General features: G+C 44.0%; 1 protein-coding gene and 1 long non-coding RNA gene across 3 annotated transcripts in view; both read right to left on the reverse strand.

Moving 5' to 3' along the window:
- WLS (Wnt ligand secretion mediator) overlaps nucleotides 1–5,536 on the reverse strand; it is a 36,905-nt gene extending 31,369 nt beyond the window's left edge. The window contains exons 1-2 of one of the 2 annotated variants that reach the window (XM_072042098.1): nucleotides 5,380–5,484; nucleotides 3,207–3,295 (exon numbers count right to left, since the gene is read on the reverse strand). Coding sequence is in view for 1 of the 2 variants with exons in the window: in XM_038182941.2 (XP_038038869.2) it covers nucleotides 5,380–5,521 (142 nt within the window). In the remaining variant the exon portion in view is untranslated. Of the gene's footprint in view, nucleotides 1–3,206; nucleotides 3,296–5,379 lie in introns of both variants that reach the window. The other variant, XM_038182941.2, reaches the window with a different exon arrangement.
- Nucleotides 5,537–14,461: 8,925 nt separating this feature from the next.
- Nucleotides 14,462–20,769, reverse strand: LOC119717623 (uncharacterized). The gene is made up of 3 exons (XR_011811199.1): nucleotides 19,097–20,769; nucleotides 15,649–15,766; nucleotides 14,462–14,984 (listed from the first exon to the last, which is right to left on the reverse strand). It is a non-coding gene; the product is annotated as an uncharacterized lncRNA (long non-coding RNA).
- Between the last annotated feature and the right edge of the window lie 973 nt (nucleotides 20,770–21,742).

Raw genomic sequence — 21,742 nt, forward strand, 5'->3', positions numbered from 1 at the left:
TGAAATGCAGGCAGCAGTGACAGCAAACGCTTTGGGTCATTTATTTTTTTCATTATTATTTTTTTACATTACAGTTATGACTTCATTTTTAAAAATAGCTCCTGATGGCCAAGTCCTTTGTACCCATTGTGAAGCCAACAGGATCATTCCCCCGATGTGCTTGCAAAAAATCAAAGCCCGTCAGTGGATTTTTGCCAGGACAAATACCGAATACTTTGTACAAAAATGTAAGAGGTAGAGCGAAGACCCTGCCATGATAAAAGCATCTTTAGTGAAAAGAAAAAAAAAAAAAGGTAAAAAAAAGTAAAATAACAGTAACACTGGAAAAAACACTTGGCATTATAAGACACTTTCTACGTGTACCACATTCCTACATCTCTGAAGCCACAAAATTTGGGCACTTTAATCACGCGTGACTTTAGACACAAGCCCAAAGGGGGCAGAGCAAATACCACAGCGAAATGGGGCTTCTCTTTTGCCAAAAAGCGACCCCACAAAACTCTCAGAGAAGAAACTGGCCCGAGGTGGAGCAGAAAGCACACCCTTAGCCATCGCTTTTCCTTTCCAGCTGTTTACAAATAACAATTCCACCTCCGTAAGGCCTCCAGAATCAATCACCTCCTACCTGCCGGTTATTAAATTACTTCTTCCTTTCTGCCCCAGGCTGTTTTGAAAGCCTGAGCTGCAGAAGACCTGTCTGACAGTCAGCTCGGGGCAGGGAAGGAGCACAGAGAGCTCCTTGCAGCACTGGGCCCAGAGCCCAGGCTTTCCGAGGATTTAGGGGTTTAAAGCTGCAGGTAAGTGCTTAGTGGGATTGTCACAGGCTCCTAATTTTGGTGCTATGTATCCGTGGTAAAAGTGACTGCAAGAGTTTTAAGAAAACCATCTTTGGATGCTCGGTTTTCAAAGAGATCAAACTCGCTGAAAGTTTCAGCATTTTCTTTTTTTCACCCATTGTCTCATTTCGGTTGGATAGCTAACGGAAAATGTCAGGAAAAAGCGCTAGAAATTAGAGGCATTTTTCAAACACAGTGGTAGGAGGACACACGCTGCAAATACAACGTGCAGGCTGGACAGAGGAGCCTCGGTGACCAGGACATGGAGGCCAAATGGCATGACCGTAGTGATAATTTCTGTTTTTAGAAAGCTAAAAAGCCAACCCACCCCCTGCCGAAATTATTCGGACCTATCTTGCTGCATGGAAGCTTTGTATTGAGCTGCTTCATTTTTTGCTTTACAAAAGCAAGTTTTTTGAACATCAGCAGCAGCCTGCCAGCCCAGCGCTGGGCTGGCTCCATAGGTATTTTACAGAGTAGCAGCAGACCAAAATCTGGGTAAATTATGGCCATCCACAGCCAGAAACACTCTGCTGCCCCACGTGAGGCTGCCCTGCGTGCCGGCTGCCCCTGGGCTCCCCAGCACCTCCCTGGGGGCATGGGCGCTGCTGGGCACCAGCACTGCAGCTGCCTGGGTTTTTGGGAACAGGTCACACACAGCACTGAGTTACTGCCAAAAACAAATAGTGGGGAGTTTGCTGCTACTGGGGAAAGATGATGAAAAACTTCACAAGCACTGCTCGCTTCTCACTGCTCGCATCGGTGACTTCACCTTCCTCGTCTCTTGCAAGTGCTGGTAGCAGGGAAAATTTTCTCAGAGAACAGGAAAAGGGCGTTTTGTGTCATTTCCAGTGCACAGATGGAGAGGAAAAATTTATCTCTGTGAGAAAATCCTTGTCTACGGGGTGTAATGATACTCAAATGGCAAACTTGGTGTGGCGTCCACCAAAAAATAAAGGGAGGGGGGGAGAGGATTCAGATGGGTGAGTAGATGGAGTCCCATGGCTTGTAACTGCCTGTTGCAGTTAGGATTAGGAAGAAAATTGACAAATATGCAGTATTTCATCTTAAAAAACAGGCAGATGTGAGTGTGCTCAGCTCCTGAATCAATTTCTCTTCAGCCAGTTTGGTTTAAGTAGAACCTTGCCACTGTTTGTAGCCCTCGATCCACAAAGCGAGGTGCTTTATTATTATTATTATTATTATTATTATTATTATTATTATTATTATTATTATTATTATTTATTATTATTATTAATTATTATTATTATTATTACTATTATTATTATTAATTTATTTGTTTATTATTATGGCAGATTTACTGGATTGCCCCCAGCCTGCTGATCCTGCGGGTGCTGAGCCCCACAGCAGTGCTGGGGGTCCCCAGCGTCCCCCCAGCCCCTCTCCATCCCGTGCTCCCCACCACGTCCCGTGTGCCTGGCAGGTGGCTGAGCAAAGCATCTGTTATCCACTGAGTGTGGGGCAGGTGAGAGAACTGCCCAGGTAGCTCCTGGTGGCTTTTCTCTGCTGTGCTCTGGGCTTTGTGCCCAAAATGCCCCAGAACGGGGCTTCAGCGGGGGCACTGGGGCCTCCAGGCTGTGCGTGAGCCAAAGCAGAGCTCGTAATTTGACAGAGCACATTTGGGCTTGTCAGCCCGAAAGTGCAGACTTGTGATATCCTGAAGGAGGGGCCAATAATAGTGTATTAAAATAATTTATATTTTATTAAAGATTGCTTAAACCGGATTATTCAATCTTGTTTATAGTCTCTACAATTGCCATGTGGTTAAAAGGCTCAAGCCATCAAAAGCGAATCTGTGGAAAGCCTGAATTTTCAGCATTTTTTGGAGTCTGCCAAGCTCTCTCTTTTGACCATTAATCCAATCAGCAGGGAGCGAAGCTTCTGCAGCAGGATATCTGAACAAGTCTCGGGCAGATCCATCATCAGTCTGTCACCAAACTTCCAAGTTCTTCCTTCCAAGCCCCTTCCATGACATAACGATCATCTGGCAGTACGCACAGCTCTACTTGAAGCCTTCAGCTTGATTCATTAAGCGAGCAGCCAGCGGCCCCAGAGCTTCCCCTCGTGCAAAGCACCCTCGCCCAGCCCCGCGTCGCCGCCTCCCACCTCTCCAAAAACATTTTGAGATAGCCACGGTTCCCAAGCCACAGGAGCCAGGTGGAAGGTGCTGCTAACCCACAGCTGGGGGCTGCAAGTGGTCCGAATGTCGTAGCGGTCAAAATGGCATCACTGACATTTTGGACAAGAGCGATTTCGTGTGAGCAGACTTTGCAGAGGGCCGTGCGTCACCACAGCTGACTTTCCCATACAAAGACCACTCCAGTCCCTACCCAGTCCCATTTTCCCTACCTGCACGTCAGGGAGTTTCTCGGCAGCGATGGGCACTGCTGGTACCTGATGGGTTTGTGTCCTCCTCAGCAGCAAGCAAAGTTATTTTTCTACAAGATACAGACACTTTAATATCACAAAATGAAGGCCAGCTTGCTATCACAGCTTACCATTAGCAAATCCCTTCTACAAGCTGAGCTGCACAGTTGTTTATACGGAAACCTTCATGCTTCCATCCCTCCTGTGTTCGGAATAAAAAGAATAAATTTCAGAGTTTTTTTGACAGCCTCTTACCATTTTTCTGTTAAGCCTTTGTATTCCCACAAATCCAATCCTTTCCAAGTCCAGCTCCGAGGACCAAATTAGCAGATACAACGAAATGTAGACCACAGCCATTGTTCATAGTCCCATGAGAAGTGAATGAATGTGCACGTGCTGAACATGTGCGGCTGTGGTACCTGCTTCAGAGCTACAACACCAAGGAACAGGCCTTAACTGAGTTTTAGTAAAAGCTGATACTAGTTAATTCACAAGGCAAAAGCAAGGGAGATTTAATCATATTCCAGTGGCAACATTACTGTAGATGAAAAAGCTGACAAATATGAACTAGTTGTGTCATTGTATTTCTCAGTTAAATAAGATCCAGTTAGGTAGTTTGGCTATATTGGTTGTTGGAAAAAAAAATAAAAATAATAAAAAAAAAGAATAAAATAAGATCACAGTTCTCAATGTTTGCATTCTCTGTGCACAGAATTATCAGTTAATGCAAGACTTGGAAGTCTTGAGAAATGAGAAATTTAAAGTTAGACGAAACCAACATATGCACCCAGCTAGTGTCCTTGTGAGACATTCTCGAAATACCAGCTAAAAGCAAACATGAAGTATGTATTAGTTTTAAAGATCTCCTAGAAAGAGACATCTGTTTTGGAACAACCACAAAGGGCTAACGCCAAAACTATCCCGTAATAGTTATGAGCTGTAATTTGACATTTCAGATACACATTCCTCTTGCCAAATAATCTCATATTTTTGCTCTTGGCAGAGAAAATAAAGAGAATCATATATCCAAGATGAGTAATTTAGTACAATGTAATCAAGGCAAGCTGCTCCAGACTAGGGACTGAATTAGAGTGAGTAAGACGGGGTTTTTTTATCCTTTAAAATACAAGTGTGTGCAGTATATGGGGAAATATTTAGAAAGAAAATGGTTTTCTTTTTAATCTTATTTTCCGTCTGAGCCAAGTGTAGGCTCCGATTCCAAGAGCAGACGATGAGAGGTGGGGTGCCCAGAGCAATGCTGCTGCTAGCTGTGCTCCTCCGAGGTTTCGTCCCTGTGGGCACATCCCAGTAAGCAACCTGCTGCTCCCCAGCTGTCCCAGTCCACGCCCCAGCACGTTCCTGTGAACTGCCACGGATGTCACCTTCCATCACCACACAGGGCTGCGAATGGAGCTGCCCAAAAACCCCTGGCAGATCCTTCTCCTGCTCGGAGGTGATGCACGGCAGCAGAGCGCAGCGTGCAGCTCGGTAATACCTGCCCCAGCTGTCACCAATTAATCCACCTGTAATTAGGAGTTGGAGCTCTGTGTCCCAGGGCAGGGAAGTGCCTTGTAACGGGAGAAGCACGTTGCTGTCTCTGTGACTTCTTCAGCGTCATTCAACTCCGCTAACTAAGAAGAATAGTTAATGTGTGTATAAGCAAAAGAGCCAAAGGAATTTGTGTTGCTGAGTCTTGTAAGCCTCGTTTTACTCAGACTCTAAAATAAATAAATTAACGAGAAGAGAAGAGAAGAGAAGAGAAGAGAAGAGAAGAGAAGAGAAGAGAAGAGAAGAGAAGAGAAGAGAAGAGAAGAGAAGAGAAGAGAAGAGAAGAGAAGAGAAGAGAAGAGAAGAGAAGAGAAGAGAAGAGAAAAGAAAAGAAAAGAAAAGAAAAGAAAAGAAAAGAAAAGAAAAGAAAAGAAAAGAAAAGAAAAGAAAAGAAAAGAAAAGAAAAGAAAAGAAAAGAAAAGAAAAGAAAAGAAAAGAAAAGAAAGAAGAAAAGGGCATTCTCTAGTCTTAACGCAGTAATTCACTTCCACACACAGCAGTTTCAGTTCCCAGCCATCTCCTCCGCCCTTCTGCTCCCAAATGCAAGTTGAACTGTCTGCATCCCCGCTGCCCCAGTTAACAGCTCGGTGTTCCTGTGCAAACCCACCTCGCTCAGCTGGAAGGCAGGATCCTGCTACTTTACAAGGGGTGGACTTGCTAGAGCTCGTCTGTCGGCATTCCTCGAGTTCTCTGCCCCAGCTGCAAGGAGGAATGACCCAGATACCTCTGCATATTGCCTGCTCTCCCATTCCGCAGTTGGTTTTTTGTTGTTGCTGCTGTTGTTTTAATTAGAATGATTTCCACAGTTTGCTGTCAGGCACGTCTTTAAAGTAAAACCAATTAGTGGAAGCACAAATCTTAAACTCTGACATGGATTTCCTGCTTTAGTTAAATGCTCCTTCCCTTTTCTGAGAGCACATCCCTGGCAGGGAGCAAATAGATCTGTTAAACGGTATTATTTTTAAGAGGTCTTATGTTACATTCAGATGAATCACTCCAAGCAAAGGAAGCACATCACTAAAAAAATGACAAATCCCAACATTTACACGGAGATCTAATTTGTACTGTGATGAAGCTGATGGTTACCAAATGCTGATGCAAATCACTGTAGTTATTTTGTAACAGAATCCCAGGCATTTCAGCTGGAAAAGACTCATTTGGTTATCCTGTGTATTTCATCACAAAATTTTATCAAAGTTTATTTACCCATTCAAGCACTCGTAGATAACGAGACAAAAGGGTGAGAAAAGTAAATGCAGCTCCTTAACTCTGCTCATGGCTTTGGAGAATGAATGAATTTCTAGAGACAGCCACATCCGATGCCCGTCTCATGTCAGGGACTGACAAGAATGGAAAATCACAGGAAAAGTTGTAAGAACATACACTCAGTCAGCCTACATAAGGAGGTAGTGTATTTTCAGGCCATCTGATTTTGTAACCGTAATAAGCCCTGTCTGGAGGAATAATGCAAACCATGCAGAATGTGTCACAGAAGACCACGTTTCCTCCTCGGGCAAAAGAGAAACCCGAAATCATTGTCCTGGAATGCGCTGAAACCTCTTAGCGCAAGTTCCTGAAATATTCATGAAATTTAAGAAAAGAGCAAACTTTTTGGAGAGCGTACTGCTTAGATGTAACCTGCCATGTACATGCCATCCGCTAAGCTCTGAAAATGCGGGAGGAAGGCTTTTTGCAGACAAAAAAAGGCAGCAACACGGGCGTGGGGATTTTATCTTCTGGCTGCCATAACGTTGATTAATTCAGCTCCTCAATAACTCACGCTAACTGGGGAAATTCTTATGGGACGGGTAGTTTGCTAGCGTATAGAAGTGAGTAATTCAGCATTTCAGGATGAACAAAAGAGGCTAAATGTGTATATTATTAATGAATAATAGAAGAAGCACTGAGCTCTGACACGCCAGCTGGACTGAGCTTTTAACATTAACTGGGTCTGAGGGTGAGGCACAGGACAGTGTGTGATGAGCTAGAGGAGGGTCTGATGCTGTCCTCCCAGCTCCGGGGCTCAAACTGCTCCCTGATTTCTGGTACTTCTGAACAGGACAGAGACAGGCACCTTTTCGATCTCAAATGCCCACGTTAAGCACCGTGGGAGTGGAGAAAAGAGGAAAAATAAAGGGAAAAGAGAAATAAGGCGATGAGGATGCTTCTTGGAGCTCATTTCTCCTGCCGTGGGGCTACGCTGGGGCTACGTGCCTCTGGCTGGGCAGGTCAGGAGTTCGCCCAGCAGGAATTCGTCATCTTTAGGGAGGTTTGGGACCACGGAACACAGCAACTTCACATTAAGTGCTGGCAGTAAGCGCTAAAGAGACCGCTGTTGAAATGTTTATGTCTTTTGCAGAGACATAAATATTTGGAGTATAGCAAAAGACACTGCTTGGCATCAGCAGGCAGTAAGCATTTTACCTGATTACTTGGCTCCGTTTCCAAAGGCATTTCGTTTGGCAGCAGGATCAGCTCAGACAGCCTCTCCTCTCCCCAGCCATGGCCGTATGAATTATCCTGGTAAAGCAGGTTGTGGTGCCATGCAGAGAAACCCGACAGAAAGAAAGCTGCAGGGAGAAAGAGAGAAAGAAGGAAAGACGGAAAGAAGGAAAGAAGGAACCCAACCAAATTCTCAGCACAGCTACACAAACAGCTTCACCACGATGGCAGCATGACGCGAGTCGGAGCAGCAGGGTGCTTCATCGGGCGCTGTCCTCAAAGGCAACGTCCCCACAGGCTGCAGAACCACCCCGCAGAGCTCGGCCAAGCCGGCACACCCTGCAGGGCCTGGCTCCCTCCTGTCCCGAGCACTTTGTGTTTTCCTAAATGGAGGCTACTGTGAAGTCCTGCAGTTCTGCTTCCTAAAATGTGCCCCGTAGTGCTGGAGTTTGGCACGCACCCGCCCCAGAGCATCACAGCTCCCTACCGGGGTTTGCACTGACTTCAGCCGGCAGCAAACGGCCCCGCTCTGCCTCCGGGGTCGCTCTTTGATGGCTGATGCTGGGAAGATGAAGATATAAGAAATAAGAATTCGCCAGAGTGGCCTTGGCACAAAAATTCATGTTCCCCCCACCAAAGCCATTGCCAAGTTCTCTCCTAACCCAAGTTCTTCCTCCCTGGCTGCTGCAGACACGGCAGATGGAAGCAGTTTTCCACGGATCCCTAAAGCGGCTGATCCCTAGGTGCAGCTGGGCTCACGAGCTTGTTTTATCCCTGTTCCTCTTACCCGAGGCCCTCGCATGATGCAGGACGGGCACAGCTCTGCGCCCAGGGATGGCCCTCACCCAGCCCCGAGCATCACCTGGACACCAGGCGGCAGCATCAGGTCCGGGCACAAACCCTGCAGGTGGTTCAAAGAGATCCGCATCTGGGCTATCAGTTTGTAGGCTTACGATAATATAAATAAATAAATTAATTAATTAATAATAATAATAAAAAACCCACATAAGTTCTGTGGAACAGCTGCACAGGCAAAAGCTTCCCCCTGTTTTTAATCTGCTGATTTATAGTTGCATAAACACAAGTATTCTTGGAATGAAAATTGCTTCATAAGGCGAAGGCAGAGTTAAAGGTCATTTCCTTCTAGTGAGCAAACGACACTGCTATGCAATCTATGAACTTGGAGCTTTTTTTTTTATTTTTTTCTTCTTTTTGTTCTTTGAGTTGCGTTGAGTGACTTTGCTTCTTTCCTATGTATTAGGAAAAAAAAAATCCAATAGAAACGTTGCAGAGTGACTGGGGCACGAACTATTCTGAGCCAGCAGGAAGCAAGCGCCGCGTACACTCACCAGGGCAGGACTATTTGTAGCAACATTCTCTCGCAGATATTGATCACACGTCTAATGCTGCACATAACAGGCTGGTCTAAAAGTCTGTCTGTAATTGCTGCCTTTTATAGGTGCGGCTCAACTTCTTTTGGATTCACTTACTAAAAAAAAAAAAAAAAAGAAAAAAAAGAAAAAAAAAAAAAGGCAGGCAGGCCTCCTCAGCTGTGGTTAATAAAGTTGTGTGAATATCACACAACGATCACACGTGATGCTCAGTGAGATCCCTGGGTTGTTTCTGAGCGCTTGTTACAGCCCCATCCTGCTGGGACGATGAGAACCACCCACGCCCCTGCACCAAGGAATGCAGCTCACGGGAAGCCAGGAGCTGTTCGTGGAACAGCACCCATCTGATACCAGACAGAGAGGTCACAAAAAAAAAAATATTCCTTTTGTGAAGATGTTTCTAAAGAAATTCGTGTTTCTGTCCAGGTGTGATCACTTTTGTTGACGCTGCATGGTTCAGCATGTCCATTGCACTCAGTTCATTAGCTCTCCTCAAATCAAACTTAGCACTGGTTTTTAACCCAAACCTCTCATTTTATACCATCATTTTAAATATGCGCATGAAATAGGAATAAGGGAAAATTATTTCTTTACATACATTTGTAATGTTTACGACCATTTAGTGACCGAAGGCGTTATCTTCTGAGGCTGTCATCAGGACCTACCTCAGTCAACAGGAAGAAGGAAAGGGAATTTTTACCGTGGGCATTCATCATCTTTACAACTGACCTATCACTATGAAAAACCCCTGTCAAAACGTGAAATTTAATGTACATAAGACACATTATTCGTGGAACTTTATCAGGGAAATGGACACAATCAGCCAAGAGAGGTCTGCTGGGGAGGAACGGGAACCCTCCTGACCCGCTGGCATCAGCAGCTGAGATCCGTTTGTTTTTATCCTGCTGGTCCCCTCGTCCTGCACCAGCCTCTGACTTTGAGAACCTGCTCACTTCTTCTTAACCAGTTGTTTCGATTTGGCACCTGGTGGGAAGCACAGGGGGAGGTTACAGGAGATGGAGCGAGTTGCCCTGGTAGCTTTCTGACACTGCAGGGGGAGGCACCGTTCCCCTTCCCTCAGCCACACATTCCTCAGGCTTATCACACACACTTGTTGGGCCCCTCCAATCGCCAACCAAGCAGAAAGTACATTTTTATCTTACAGAGCCAACAGTTTCTTGCCAGACTGGAAGTTAAATCAGCTCACCAAAAGGTAAAATGAGTATTGTACTTTGAGCTATAGAGATGAAGCAGAACACTTGGACTAAAGGAAAGGGAGAAAAAAAAAAGGAATACGACCTCCTCCCCTTAGATTGCTCATCAAATCGCACAACAGTCCCTGCATGCCTGTCATCTGTAAAATAAAAAATCTGTAAAAATTAACAACAAACTGGCCCCAGTCCACCTAGCACAGTTATTCCAGCAGCTAGGAGGGGTCAGCGCTGCAAAGAGATTGCAGTGCCATCAACCCACTGTTAAAAACAGTTTCAAATCTTCATTTTGGTGCCTAGTAAGACACATGCAGCCACAGCCCCATGGCGAAACACGGTACAAGCAGTCCTGACAAGGTTATGATGAATTAAAGATGCCCCAGGCCCGTAAGAAGATTTTGCCAAAGCCCAGACTTGCAGCCACTGCGTTCTTGTGCGTTGGCAAAGAACAGGGATGGCGACAAGCAGGTGGTTTTAACATCCTTTAATCATTAGTAGCCCTAAGATTCCTTGTCTGTTGGGCTGTACAAGGCACTGCCTCAGCAGTAAGAGCTGTCAGAGGAAACCCAGGGGAAAGGGAAGCACCATAAGGCCTCCTGCCCCACCGCTGCACCAGCTCGGGGCCTCCAACCCATCCTTTTCCCTTATCAGAAAAACACTGACTAGCTACAGGGAAGACCTCACAGAGCATAGCAAAGCCTGCTGCTGCCAAGGAGTGATTGCTGCTAGCTAACATTTATTTTTCCACAGTTATATTCAGGGCTGCTCAGGGCTCGCTTGTCCTTTCGAGGCAGACCAGAGGAAGGAGTGGTGCGCGCAGTACCTCATCCCCGGGTAAGGCCGGGGAGGCTCAATGACTCACTTCTGACTCACTGCTCCTCCTCTGTTCCTTCCAGACTCTTGGGGGCGTACTAATTTATTGTTGGTCTGTATCTGCACTAAATTATTCCCCCCAGCTCAGCCATCCTGCGCGGAAAGAAGTCAGCAAGCGCCGCTCACCCCTCGCCTCTCGGCCGGGGTAAGCGGGTGAGCAGCACACAGCGAGACCTCCGGCCTTCCTACCCCCTGGAGAGGTTTTAGAGGAAAGGAGAGAAATGGCAGAGTTATTTTTTCTTCCCGGGATGACACGCCACCCGAGTCCACTATTTGCAACTGGGCTGTTCCTACCAACCTCAGAAAATCCCAACTGCTAAACTAAGGTTAACCTTTCCGAGAGTTATTTCGAAGAACTCGGGTAAAATAAGATAGTATGACTCAAATCAACAGGAGGAAAGTGTTGATCACAGTTAATCACGGTTAATCCACACGAATTGCTTTCCCTGACAGAATCAGGTTTTCTTTAAAAAGCCCGGGAATGATTAACCTTTCTTTCCCTGTACCGAGACAGATTGAAGCGTTCAGCAGAGCGCGGCAGGAAGTGTTTGAACAGTGCCTGCCCGGTGCCGAGCAAGCATGCACTGGCAGGAGTACAAGCTTTAGGTCAGAAAGGAAAACAATAACTAAAATAAGAGATTTTTATATACGCGTGTACAAGATCAGTGTATTCAGAGGATCTGGGAGAAGCATGAAAAGCGACTGAATAGCAGAGAGGCCTGCTCGGCTCTTCACAGCCAAAGCTCAGAGGCCTGAGGACACGAGGTTACAGTAGAAAGGCATACAAGAGGTTACAATAGAAAGGCAGACAAGTATAATTTTATTTTTATTTTATTTTTTTATTTATTTTTTCAACAGCAAAACCAATTTAGGATTTTCTTCCCCCAAGTCATTAATCTTCATCCCCATGCTCGCTCTTCCAGGCCCCCAGTTGTGGTTCCGTGAGAGCTTTCAGTGGCTTGAGGTATGATCCCCTTGCCATCTCCAGCTGCTTCCCCCCGTAGCCACATCACCCTGTGCCACACGGACACAGCTGGATGTGGGAGCTCCTGCAGCTGCAAAGCCCCCCGATGTCCTGCAGGACTTCAGCCAGCCCCTGCGGACACAAAGCACTGCACTGGCTTCATCGGCAGCAGAACGTGAGGGCATGAATGTGTGAAGAGGAAGGAGCTGCTTATGCTAACACTGCTACCAAAAATAAATATTTACTGCACTCTTACCTTAGGAATCAATTCTCGGTCCTGACGGAAACTGACAATCAAAAGACTTTGCTCTCAAGCACCTAAGGTCTACCTATACCCAATGAAGTGTGAACATAGCAAAGCATCTGAAGGAAAATTAATTCTCCTGGTATTATATTATTAAAATAATATTTGAATTAAAATTAATGTTCTTGGCATAATAGCACTATGGAAAACTAATCCAAATTAATGCCTTTTTCTGATAAATCAAAATGGTAGCCGTGGCCTGAGCTGCTTGCAGTCACATAGTGTGCTCAATTGCCTTTGGTGCCTAAAAGTCTTAAGGAAATGCTTTGAAACCTTTGGAATCAAGGAATCTTTGAAATCTAAGAAAAAACATATATACAGTTGCAAAATGGCAAAAAGCAATAAAGAATCTGAAAGAGAATGAAGATTTTTGGAGTTAGATATGTTAAACTGGAAATGATTCCCCAAATCCCAAATATTTCAATATTCGTGGCCAGCACAGCGGGGAAATTCTGGGAATTGCTGCCTTAATGCCTGAAAACCTGGAAGGAAAGCTTCCCGAGCAGTGACACTGCAGCCCTAACCAGTGCCCAGCCTAACACACTGCTCCAGTGTTCATTTATCGCACTGATTCTGATACTTGATCACTGTTTGCCTTTCAGTAGGGCACTCATGATAAATACACTACAACAAACGACTCCTAACAGCATGGGTGCTACCCAGTGACTCCTACATACGGTCACAGCACAGCTAGGTAACAGCAATACAGATGGGACTGGAGAAAAGAAAATGATTAATACATGCAATATTAATCATTTTAATGACTAATCAAAAAGAAAGGCAAGGAAAATTTCCGCTCTATTAGTTGATATTTTACCAGTATTAAGAGCTACAGCAATAAGTCATAGCTAAACAATGACATCCTATAGAAAACTATTTCCCATAAAAAAAAAAAAAATAATAAAAAAAAAGAGAGAAAAAAAACCAACTCCTTGAGAACAGCTTTCCTGCTATATCACGGGACCCTCATTTAGGAAATTTAAGATCAGAAAGAGATCAGCTCTGAAGCGGAAAGAAGACAGGCTGTTAATAAACCCTCCCATCCCTGGTGTCTACGATGCTGTGGTCTAACGTTCAAAAATGCATCCACCCCAATTTTGTCTTGGAGAGTTTGGTACTTCCTAAAAATAGCTTGAAAACCGGACCACCGAGGTGTGCTTGGATTTGGATTCCTCCTGCATATAACCTGGCAGGAGGAAGCAGCGCCAGAGCTACCAAATGAGGCCAATTCGCTCCCTGGAATGCAGCCGCACAAGTAACGATGATGGATGGTGACAGCGCGGCTTTCATGTGGCACTGTCCCCGCCACCAGCTGTGCCAGGGAAAGAAAGAGCTCGCTGGAATTCACAGCATTCCCCCTCCGATTAATCCCCGGCCTTCCTGCTGCGCCTGAATGAATTGTGCTGGGTATTCGTAGCTCTGCCGGGGGAGCTTTGCTGATTTCTTTGAGCCCCCTGGGGGGAAGTGATATAGAGAGCAAATAACCAGCATGCAGCAGCGAAGTGATGTGATGGGCAGGGGTGTGAAAACCGCTCACCTCGCCCTGCTCTGCCCACGTCTGCTGCTCTTGGTCTCCGTGCTGCGGGCTGGGAGCAGAGGAACGCCTCACGCTGCGTCCCCAGCTGCAGCTCCAATTAGTCAAGTTGCAGGGAAACACACACACAGTGCTCAGGGCAGGAGCTGGGGAGCACAAAGACAAGCTGGCTGCAAACCGAGATGGGTGGAGGGTGAAGACAGGAAGGTCAAGGGTGCGAGGGTGTGAGGGTGCCCCCACCACAGCTGCCCCAAGCCCTGTGCCCTGTCCCCACCCTTCTTGCCGTGCGAGATAAGGACGAGATACCACATTACAATGCCTCTTTCAAATGAGACCTAACAGAGGTAGAACAGCAGGAAGGCTCCGTAATGCCACACTGCAGACTCACCCTGGTCTTAGAGGAGAGTCCGTAAGGGATCCTACTGATTGAACAGGCACCAAGGGATTATTTGGAAATGAGCGGTTCAATCCTAACTATAATTATACAGGACTTGCTATAAAATAACATCATCGCAGTATGCTGATGCTTGAAAAAAATGGTAAGGTTTCAAATGCTTGTAATTAAGACGGAAATAGATTTTAGGTACGTGCAAAGGTTCACATCTCTCACTGCCGCTCTCACTAACTTCCCCCCCAGGTTGAGTTTCTCTAAAAGCAAACTTCCTTGCAGAGCACCCCCGCAGCAGTGCCTCTTTGTGCTTTCAAGAGGACGGAAATGTGACAGCTGGCCTGTTTTTCCCACCTGTGATTCACTGTAATCTCAGACATTTACAGAGCAGCAAATACCACAAGATTCTGTAATTGTTTAGTCTTCCTGATGTCATGCACATGGTTTGACATCTAGTATAATTGTGAGAATAAATATTGCTTTTGTATATACATGTAATAAATATAATTCATAAATAATTACGGAGAAAACAGCAACTAGCATCTGGATTGTTTGGCCAGTTATAAATACGAAACAGATAGTTCGGAATATCACATTGAAAAAATTCACCTTGGGAATCACATTGCAGCAAGGGGAGAAGTGAAAAGGCATCACTTCAAATATATCAATATTCTGTTACATCTCAGATTTATGTGCAGAGAAAGTGGACTCGCAGGGTAAGCCACTCCTGGGGACGAATTCCTCAGACCAGACAACAGCTCCCACTTCTGCCTTAGTCTTTCCTGGGAATGGATGGACTGTGACTTATCCTGAGCAGCTGGAACTGCCCCATCACTTTGCTGGGCTGACAGTCTCTCTTTTTTTTTTTTCTTTTCTTAAAACACAGATATTGTTTTAGACTCAGATTACAAAATCTATTTCACTAATTTTGTACTTTAACGAACATTTTTCCCAAGTTCTGAAGAATCATAATGCTATGGGAGTTCTGGTACAAAAATTCCCAGTGTGATAGCCACTCCTGTGGTATGTAATTATTATTCTGGCATTAATAGAGCTGTTAAATACACTGCTGTTCTTCTGTTGAGACCAGAGGATAATCAGATTCCTAAAAATAAAATAAGATGGATTACAGATTCAAAGCCAAAAACATTATAGCTGGAAATCTTTGAGGTTCAGTGGAAAAATTCACCCTGCTGCACACAGCATATTTCTTGGCTTTCTGGAATATCCTCCCTGCTAGAATATCCAGCTCTTCTCTTCAGCATCACGTGTAGGCTAGGCCTTATTCAGACAGACTTCTCAGCCCAGCTTCAAACAGAGAGGAAGCCAGGGCACCGCAATGTTACTGAGCTCTTTCTCTTATAGTCCTGATTTTACAGTGCTGCTAGGATTGGATTGAAGTGTCTTGCAAGGACATTTACATTTCCTTCAAATTCTTTGGCTCTGCTCATTCAGCTAACCAGAATGGCTTCTTAAAACTACAAGGTTGTTTCTGATTTGAAAGCCAGTGTTCTTTTTTTTTTTACTTTATTATCAATAATAACACCTAAAAAATGACTCCATCAGAACTGAGCACACACTGTTGGGTGTTTCTGTCATCTTGAACACATAAATTGTGGTCATGAAGGATGAATGCTGAAGAAAGGATCGTGTCAGGTAAAATGGGTGACATTTGAAGGCCCTTTTTATGCAACAGAGAGCTGCAAAGGAGCCATAGGTGACCATCGTTCAGAAAGATTCCAAATCAAAAGATGTACCCAGTGACTTACAGAGGTTTCAAGAAGGCTTTATCCCTTGCTGTGCTTTAACAGCTGTATTGAACAATCCCTGTGAATCTTGCAGTCCTCTTTCCAGCCCAGCCGAAGAGCTCCCCTGCAGCATCGGTGCCTGCAATTGTTGAACAAATATTTCTCACACCACAATGCAGTGAGTCAAGGATGCCAGGCAGAAGACGAGCCAAGCCACTAACCCGTACAGTAGCAGTAACCCACGGGAGACTGGAGAATTCAAAGCCATTCCACCGATCTGTTAAACGTACTACAAGATTTCACAAGACGTTCTGACTCTGTTTTTCAGCCTTTTTCTGGTGATATTAGTTGCTCATTCCCTTACACAATCAATGTCATGGATCACATACAGAATTTGTAGTGCACCAAACTAAGCTAAACTTGTTACCAGTAAATAAAATTCTAACAAAGCAGTGTACCAGGGTATAATATTGCAAGGGAGTGCACTCGAACCAAGTCTAAACCACTTCCACTAGGAAGATACAACATAATTTTCTGTGAAGATCTACCAAAATATAAGCATCAAGTAAAAGATCAGAGATGACTATTAATTTTTTATCATGTTTCCATTTTAGTCGTAAATGTTTACACAGGTGGTTTCCACCAGGACAAACGTAGTAAGTTCATTACTTCCTAAAGATTGCGGTTTTCTAGTGCCGCTGCACGCCATGGATTTAAATGTTAAATTGACTTTTCAGAGCACCACTTCGTATTGACTTTTGTGCGCTCTGTTCTTCTGCTGTTTCAAAATGTTAATTCACATGTTACCAATTACTGGATTTTAACAAAAACAAGTAGCAGCAAGAAGAAACCCCTGTGGTTTTTATGGCAATACTAACTAGGAGTCAAGATAACATTTCATGGCATGCGGATCGGGAAAGCAGTAACTGGAGAAGAATTTTATGGTATCGCTGCAGTATCTTACCTTATTTTCTATGTGTTGCTGTTTAATATTCAGTCCCTTGCCAACACTTTGCACCAGATCTCAAGTTAGAGATATTCTACCAAACATGCAGAGTTTGAACCTAAGGCACGTCTTTGTCTTTGAAAAATGTCTTCAGTGACTTGAAAACAATCCAACTTTGCTGAGAAGCTAAATTTTAGTTTTTGGGGAGAATGAACAGAGTTACTTTTAAGGCTCTGAGAAGATAGAAAATTCTAAGGACTTGGCAAGTTTTTGAGGATTATGGTATGGCAAAGGTCAGTGGCAGAGCAGGACCAGACATTTGGGAGCTGGGGATGGAAACTGAATGGGACGCATGAATGTGCCTGCACACACATGAATGGAGTGTACCAATCAGAGATGAAATAAGTTTTGATCTTCCTTCTAAATAAAGATTTTTCACTGCATATAAAATAAACACTAGGGGCTTGGAGCACTCATTTTGGCACATACACATATATACTGATCACATATCTATGTTTATTAACTCAGTTGCAACAGGGAAATCAAACATTTAATTTGCCTTCTAATCAGGCTTTTTTTAATGGTTAAATCCTCAACACTGTGAACAGGAATGAACAGACCCTTTACTTGGGTGCACACAAATGTTGCCATCAGCCATTCTTCCTCGACTCCTCTTCCCTCCCAGTGCAGCCGATGGCTCAGCCAGGGAAGGGGGGACCAGGCTCCAGGCTGGATGGCTCCAGGCCAAGCATCAACAGAAAGGTAAGGCTCTGCAGGTTTCAGGTAACTAGTGAGATCCTGAAAAATTGCTAAAGGGATAAGAAAACTACTTGAAGGGCTTTTCTCAGCGATTTTTATACTATATCACTCTCTTCTCTTTTTGTGGCACCAAATCACAGTAGATGGTATTTTTAGCACTTTCTATGCCATGTGGGCGCAAACATTGCTGACAGAGAATGCCAATGTGCTCCACTAACAAATATAATACTGTTTTACTGCCATAAATGCCTTTTCACAGTAAGGCAGACTGTCTGCTTTAGGGGCTCTTAATGATGCATCTGCACTGCTATTTACAGCAGTGTAGGCTTCTCTGCTATGCCCTCAGACTGATGGATCAAATTCTAAGGGGTTTGTAGGAAGAAGGAGTGCATGTTAAAAGCTGATAAACGGTGAGGAGTCTAAGCTGAAGCAACATATGCATCTAGAAGGTGTGGATATGCAGAACTGGAACTACACGGTTAGATGCAATTCTTCTTTCAGGTCATATTTTCCTGATGACAGAAAATACGCATGTCTTATCTGCCACACATGCACTGCATCAGCAGTTCCTGCAGCATCCATATTATATTTTCTTAATGATTCATCCTCTTCCTCCATATGTTTATTTCACTACCCTGACCACATCCAGTTACCAATTACTAGCTAGAAAGAGCCTTATAAAACCATGTTCTGGAGACTGTAAACAGCCCAACGCGGTCTGAGGCTTTGGTGTCACCACTCATCAGCAAACATTTGCAGAGGAAAATAAACCAATCGGCTCTTGCCCAGAATAAAAGACCAGTGAGAAACCTAGCTGTTTGGAGCTGAATCTCCATCTCCTCTAAACAATAAAAAGCTTTCAGATGACTTCAGAGGAGCCTTAATTAGGCTTTTAAAATGGAGGAAGCAGTAGATCTGCACATAGTTGTTGCCGCATATTGAATCTATAAAACAGTTCCTCAGAAGCCATTCCATGATTGAGATAAGTACATGGCTAAAATCAGCAAGAGATTTGCCAACTCTGCCATTCCAATCCAAACCATGAAAGCCAAATTTATTTTTCCTCTGGCTCTTATCGCCAGCTACGTGGACTCCCAGAACTGAAGTCTCTTCTCATCAGCGTTTATCAGCGTAACTCAGGACAGAGCCCAGTCCTGCAGCTGGGACTGGATGTGCTGTCAGACTGCTCCTTTAGTTCTCTGCATTTTACAGGGATAAGACAATCGGTGTCCTGCATTTTTCATTAATGCAGCAAGCGCACACACTCCTTGTCTTTTCCACTTGAGCTGTTTTTATAATTATTTTTATTATTATGTAATTATTCACGGCTTTGTAAGTAATTTGTGGCAAGAAACAAGTACCCAGTCCAACTGCCATGGCTCTGACTGCCACTGTCACAACTCTCCCTCATCCCTTTTAATCTCCCCTAGGAGTTCAGTCTCCCAGCACTTCTACGAGAGGGGCAGCCTGAGGCAGAAGAGCTTCCACATATGAACTGAGTTGCATAGGACTTTGTTCTTTTGGGACTTTCTTTTTTAAAATACTCCCAACACACATGTAGTCCTACATAACAGTCTGTTTCTCCACGAGCACAACCTCCCAACGCTCCCTCTGCAGTCAGTGCAGAACTGAACATTTCCACATGCCTGTCGCTGGCTACCTTGCTTTCTCCTCCCTCTCCTGGGACTTCAGAGGAGAGCGATGGAGGAGAGGAGTCCTCCTGAGCTGTCAGAGCAGGTCAGGAACATCCAGATCTCTGCTTACCAGCTCGCTTGTCTACGTGGCTGTGAGAGCTGACATCTTGTGCCTCTTGAGCTAATGCATCTGTCCTCAAAAATGCAGCAGTGCAGTGACAGAAGTAGCACAGCTAGCGCTCCCGAGCTGCCAACCACCTTCCTCTCTTCACAGCTTTCAGTTCCTTCTGGCTTTATGTGCTCACGGGCTTTTCCTAGGGACAGACTGAGAGTCTGGGAAGGACAAACTGCAGATAAAAACAGTGATTCTGCTTTTTCTTGTGTGATAAATTAATGTGAATAAGGATTTGGTGCTAATATGTAACTTTTATAGGTGTTGTAATACAGCTCCCCCATATAGCTGTAATGAACAATGTAATGTGGGAATTCATAAAACTCCAAGTAATCCAAAATAAAAAGCTAAACGGCATGGGACCAGCCTTACATCCACCTGATATATTCTGTGGAACTGAAGGGACTGAATGTCCTTAAATTTACTTATGTTAGCTAGGGATCTGGCTCCTAACTTCTCCTGCATTCAGTCTCACACCTTCAGACCAGTTCATTTAAACCCTGTGTTCTCTCCTATCTTCCAGCAACCAAAATAAGCTTCTTAATATTTCATATCAATTCCAGATACCGTGCTGAGCAAACCAGCCAAGGCTCAGCCGTTCCTTTTGTATTTATACAAATACTCCAAGTGGCCAAAGAAAATTGCTTTTTGTCAAATTTGTTTTGAATCGGTTGAGCCCATTTCAGAATGATGTAAGCCCTGAAAAATGCTGTGGGGCTGTCTGAGTCTGTTAGTAGTAATAAGTAAACAAACAAAACCTGCTTTAATTTAGATGAATTTCCAGGCCACAATTGTCAAAATGCCACTAAAAGCTTTTCAGTATTAGGAAACAAAATCTAAATAAGAAACAGAAGCTACATAAGGAGCAGGGCCCTGTGGGAACCTTCCTGCCTTTGGTCTGACAATCTAAAAAGTGTGTTCTGGTTTCCCCGAGCATCCGGTGCACTCCAGCAAGTTTCTAAATAAAGTTGAGTAAAAACTTAACTCAAAGCTTTAGTGTTCTTTAAATGGCATGTTTCTTTGTTGGCATAGCTGCAGTTCATGTTAAAGTAGGCAACCACATTAACATTTTTCCTAAATGCTACTCTATATATTCTAAATTTTCGTCATTCAAAAGTCTCTAAAATAAGCACTTGAAGTAACAACTGCAAACACTTGCACAGGGCTGCACCCATTCAGAAAAGCTATTTTTTACTACTTCACTCAAGTTACCTTCCGTGTTCATTAACCAAAGGATGCTCCATGCTATGACAACAGAGTAAGGCTAGATTTCAGCCTGAGGGCTAGCATAAATAAGTTAGAATCCATCAGCTCCTCATTACAGGATTTGGTATTCACACCAGGCTGCCTCCCAGTACAAAAAAAAAAGGTTAACTGATGCCTTATCTTTGTGATAAACTTTCACTCAGGTACACGTCAAGGCTGAAGGCAATGAAGAGAAAATGTTTATTTATCTGTTACTCTGAGCAAGCAGTGTTTGGCTTGCATGACAATGCTTAATCCCCTTTTAAATCCGAGTAAAAGCAACCTGTATCACATACAACATATTCTGACTGAGAACACAGGTTCTGGGAAACCTGTAAAATAAGCCAACATATTAACTGAGAATGATATTCTTAAAAAAAAAAAAAAGAAAAATCTCCACAAATTAAAATCACATAAAATGAACTTACTGTGCAACACCAGCATTTAGAGATAATGAAAGTCTAGCACTTAATTATGAAAAACGAAATAAGAAGCATGAAAATTATAATTGAACAGCAGTCCCTCTAACACATTCACAGAACAGAGTACTAAAAAAAAATCCAGGGAAATGATATATGGGTCAACTTTCAGAAAAAAAAAGAAAAAAGAAAAAAGAAAAGGATCTCACTTTAAATACATACTCAGGCATTTCCATCAGCAATTCCCCCTTCGGAAAGCTGAGCACCCAGCACTGTCACTACCATCAACACATCTTTGAAGTTCTGACCTCAGATACATTCTCCTGCTTTACATCAATTTCTGTCACCAATCTTTCCTTCCCCATTATCACCTGCTCCACAAAGAGCTCAACATTTCACATAAAATCCCCTAGGAAATGCAGAAGCCGTATGTAAGGCTGCAAAGTGTCTTCTGTCCTTCACCTTCAGTGCTTTAGAAGTTTCTCAAAATGTTGGGAGAGGGGAGTTGTGGTTATGCCATGGAAGGAATCACAGAATTTCTAGGTTGGAAGAGACCTCAAGATCATTGAGTCCAACCTCTGACCTAACACTAACAGTCCCCACTAAACCATATCCCTAAGCTCTACATCTAAACGTCTTTTAAAGACTTCCAGGCATGGTGACTCCACCACTTCCCTGGGCAGCCTGTTCCAGTGTCTCACAACCCTTTCGGTAAAGAAGTTCTTCCTAACATCTAACCTAAAACACAGAATCACAGAATTTCTAGGAGGGATGATGTGAACCGAAACAATCACAACTCCCAAAAGAAATGCCCCAGATCAGCCTGAATAGTGGATCAGGCTGCTAATTTCCTTCATGGGCTATACCGGGATCCCCTCCGTGGCTGCACCAGTGCCTACATCAAGCTTCCTGACTGGGATTTTTGTTCAACAGTTTCAGT

The sequence above is a fragment of the Anas platyrhynchos genome, chromosome 8 (assembly GCF_047663525.1).
Source record: "Anas platyrhynchos isolate ZD024472 breed Pekin duck chromosome 8, IASCAAS_PekinDuck_T2T, whole genome shotgun sequence".
Taxonomy (NCBI): Eukaryota; Metazoa; Chordata; class Aves; order Anseriformes; family Anatidae; genus Anas; species Anas platyrhynchos.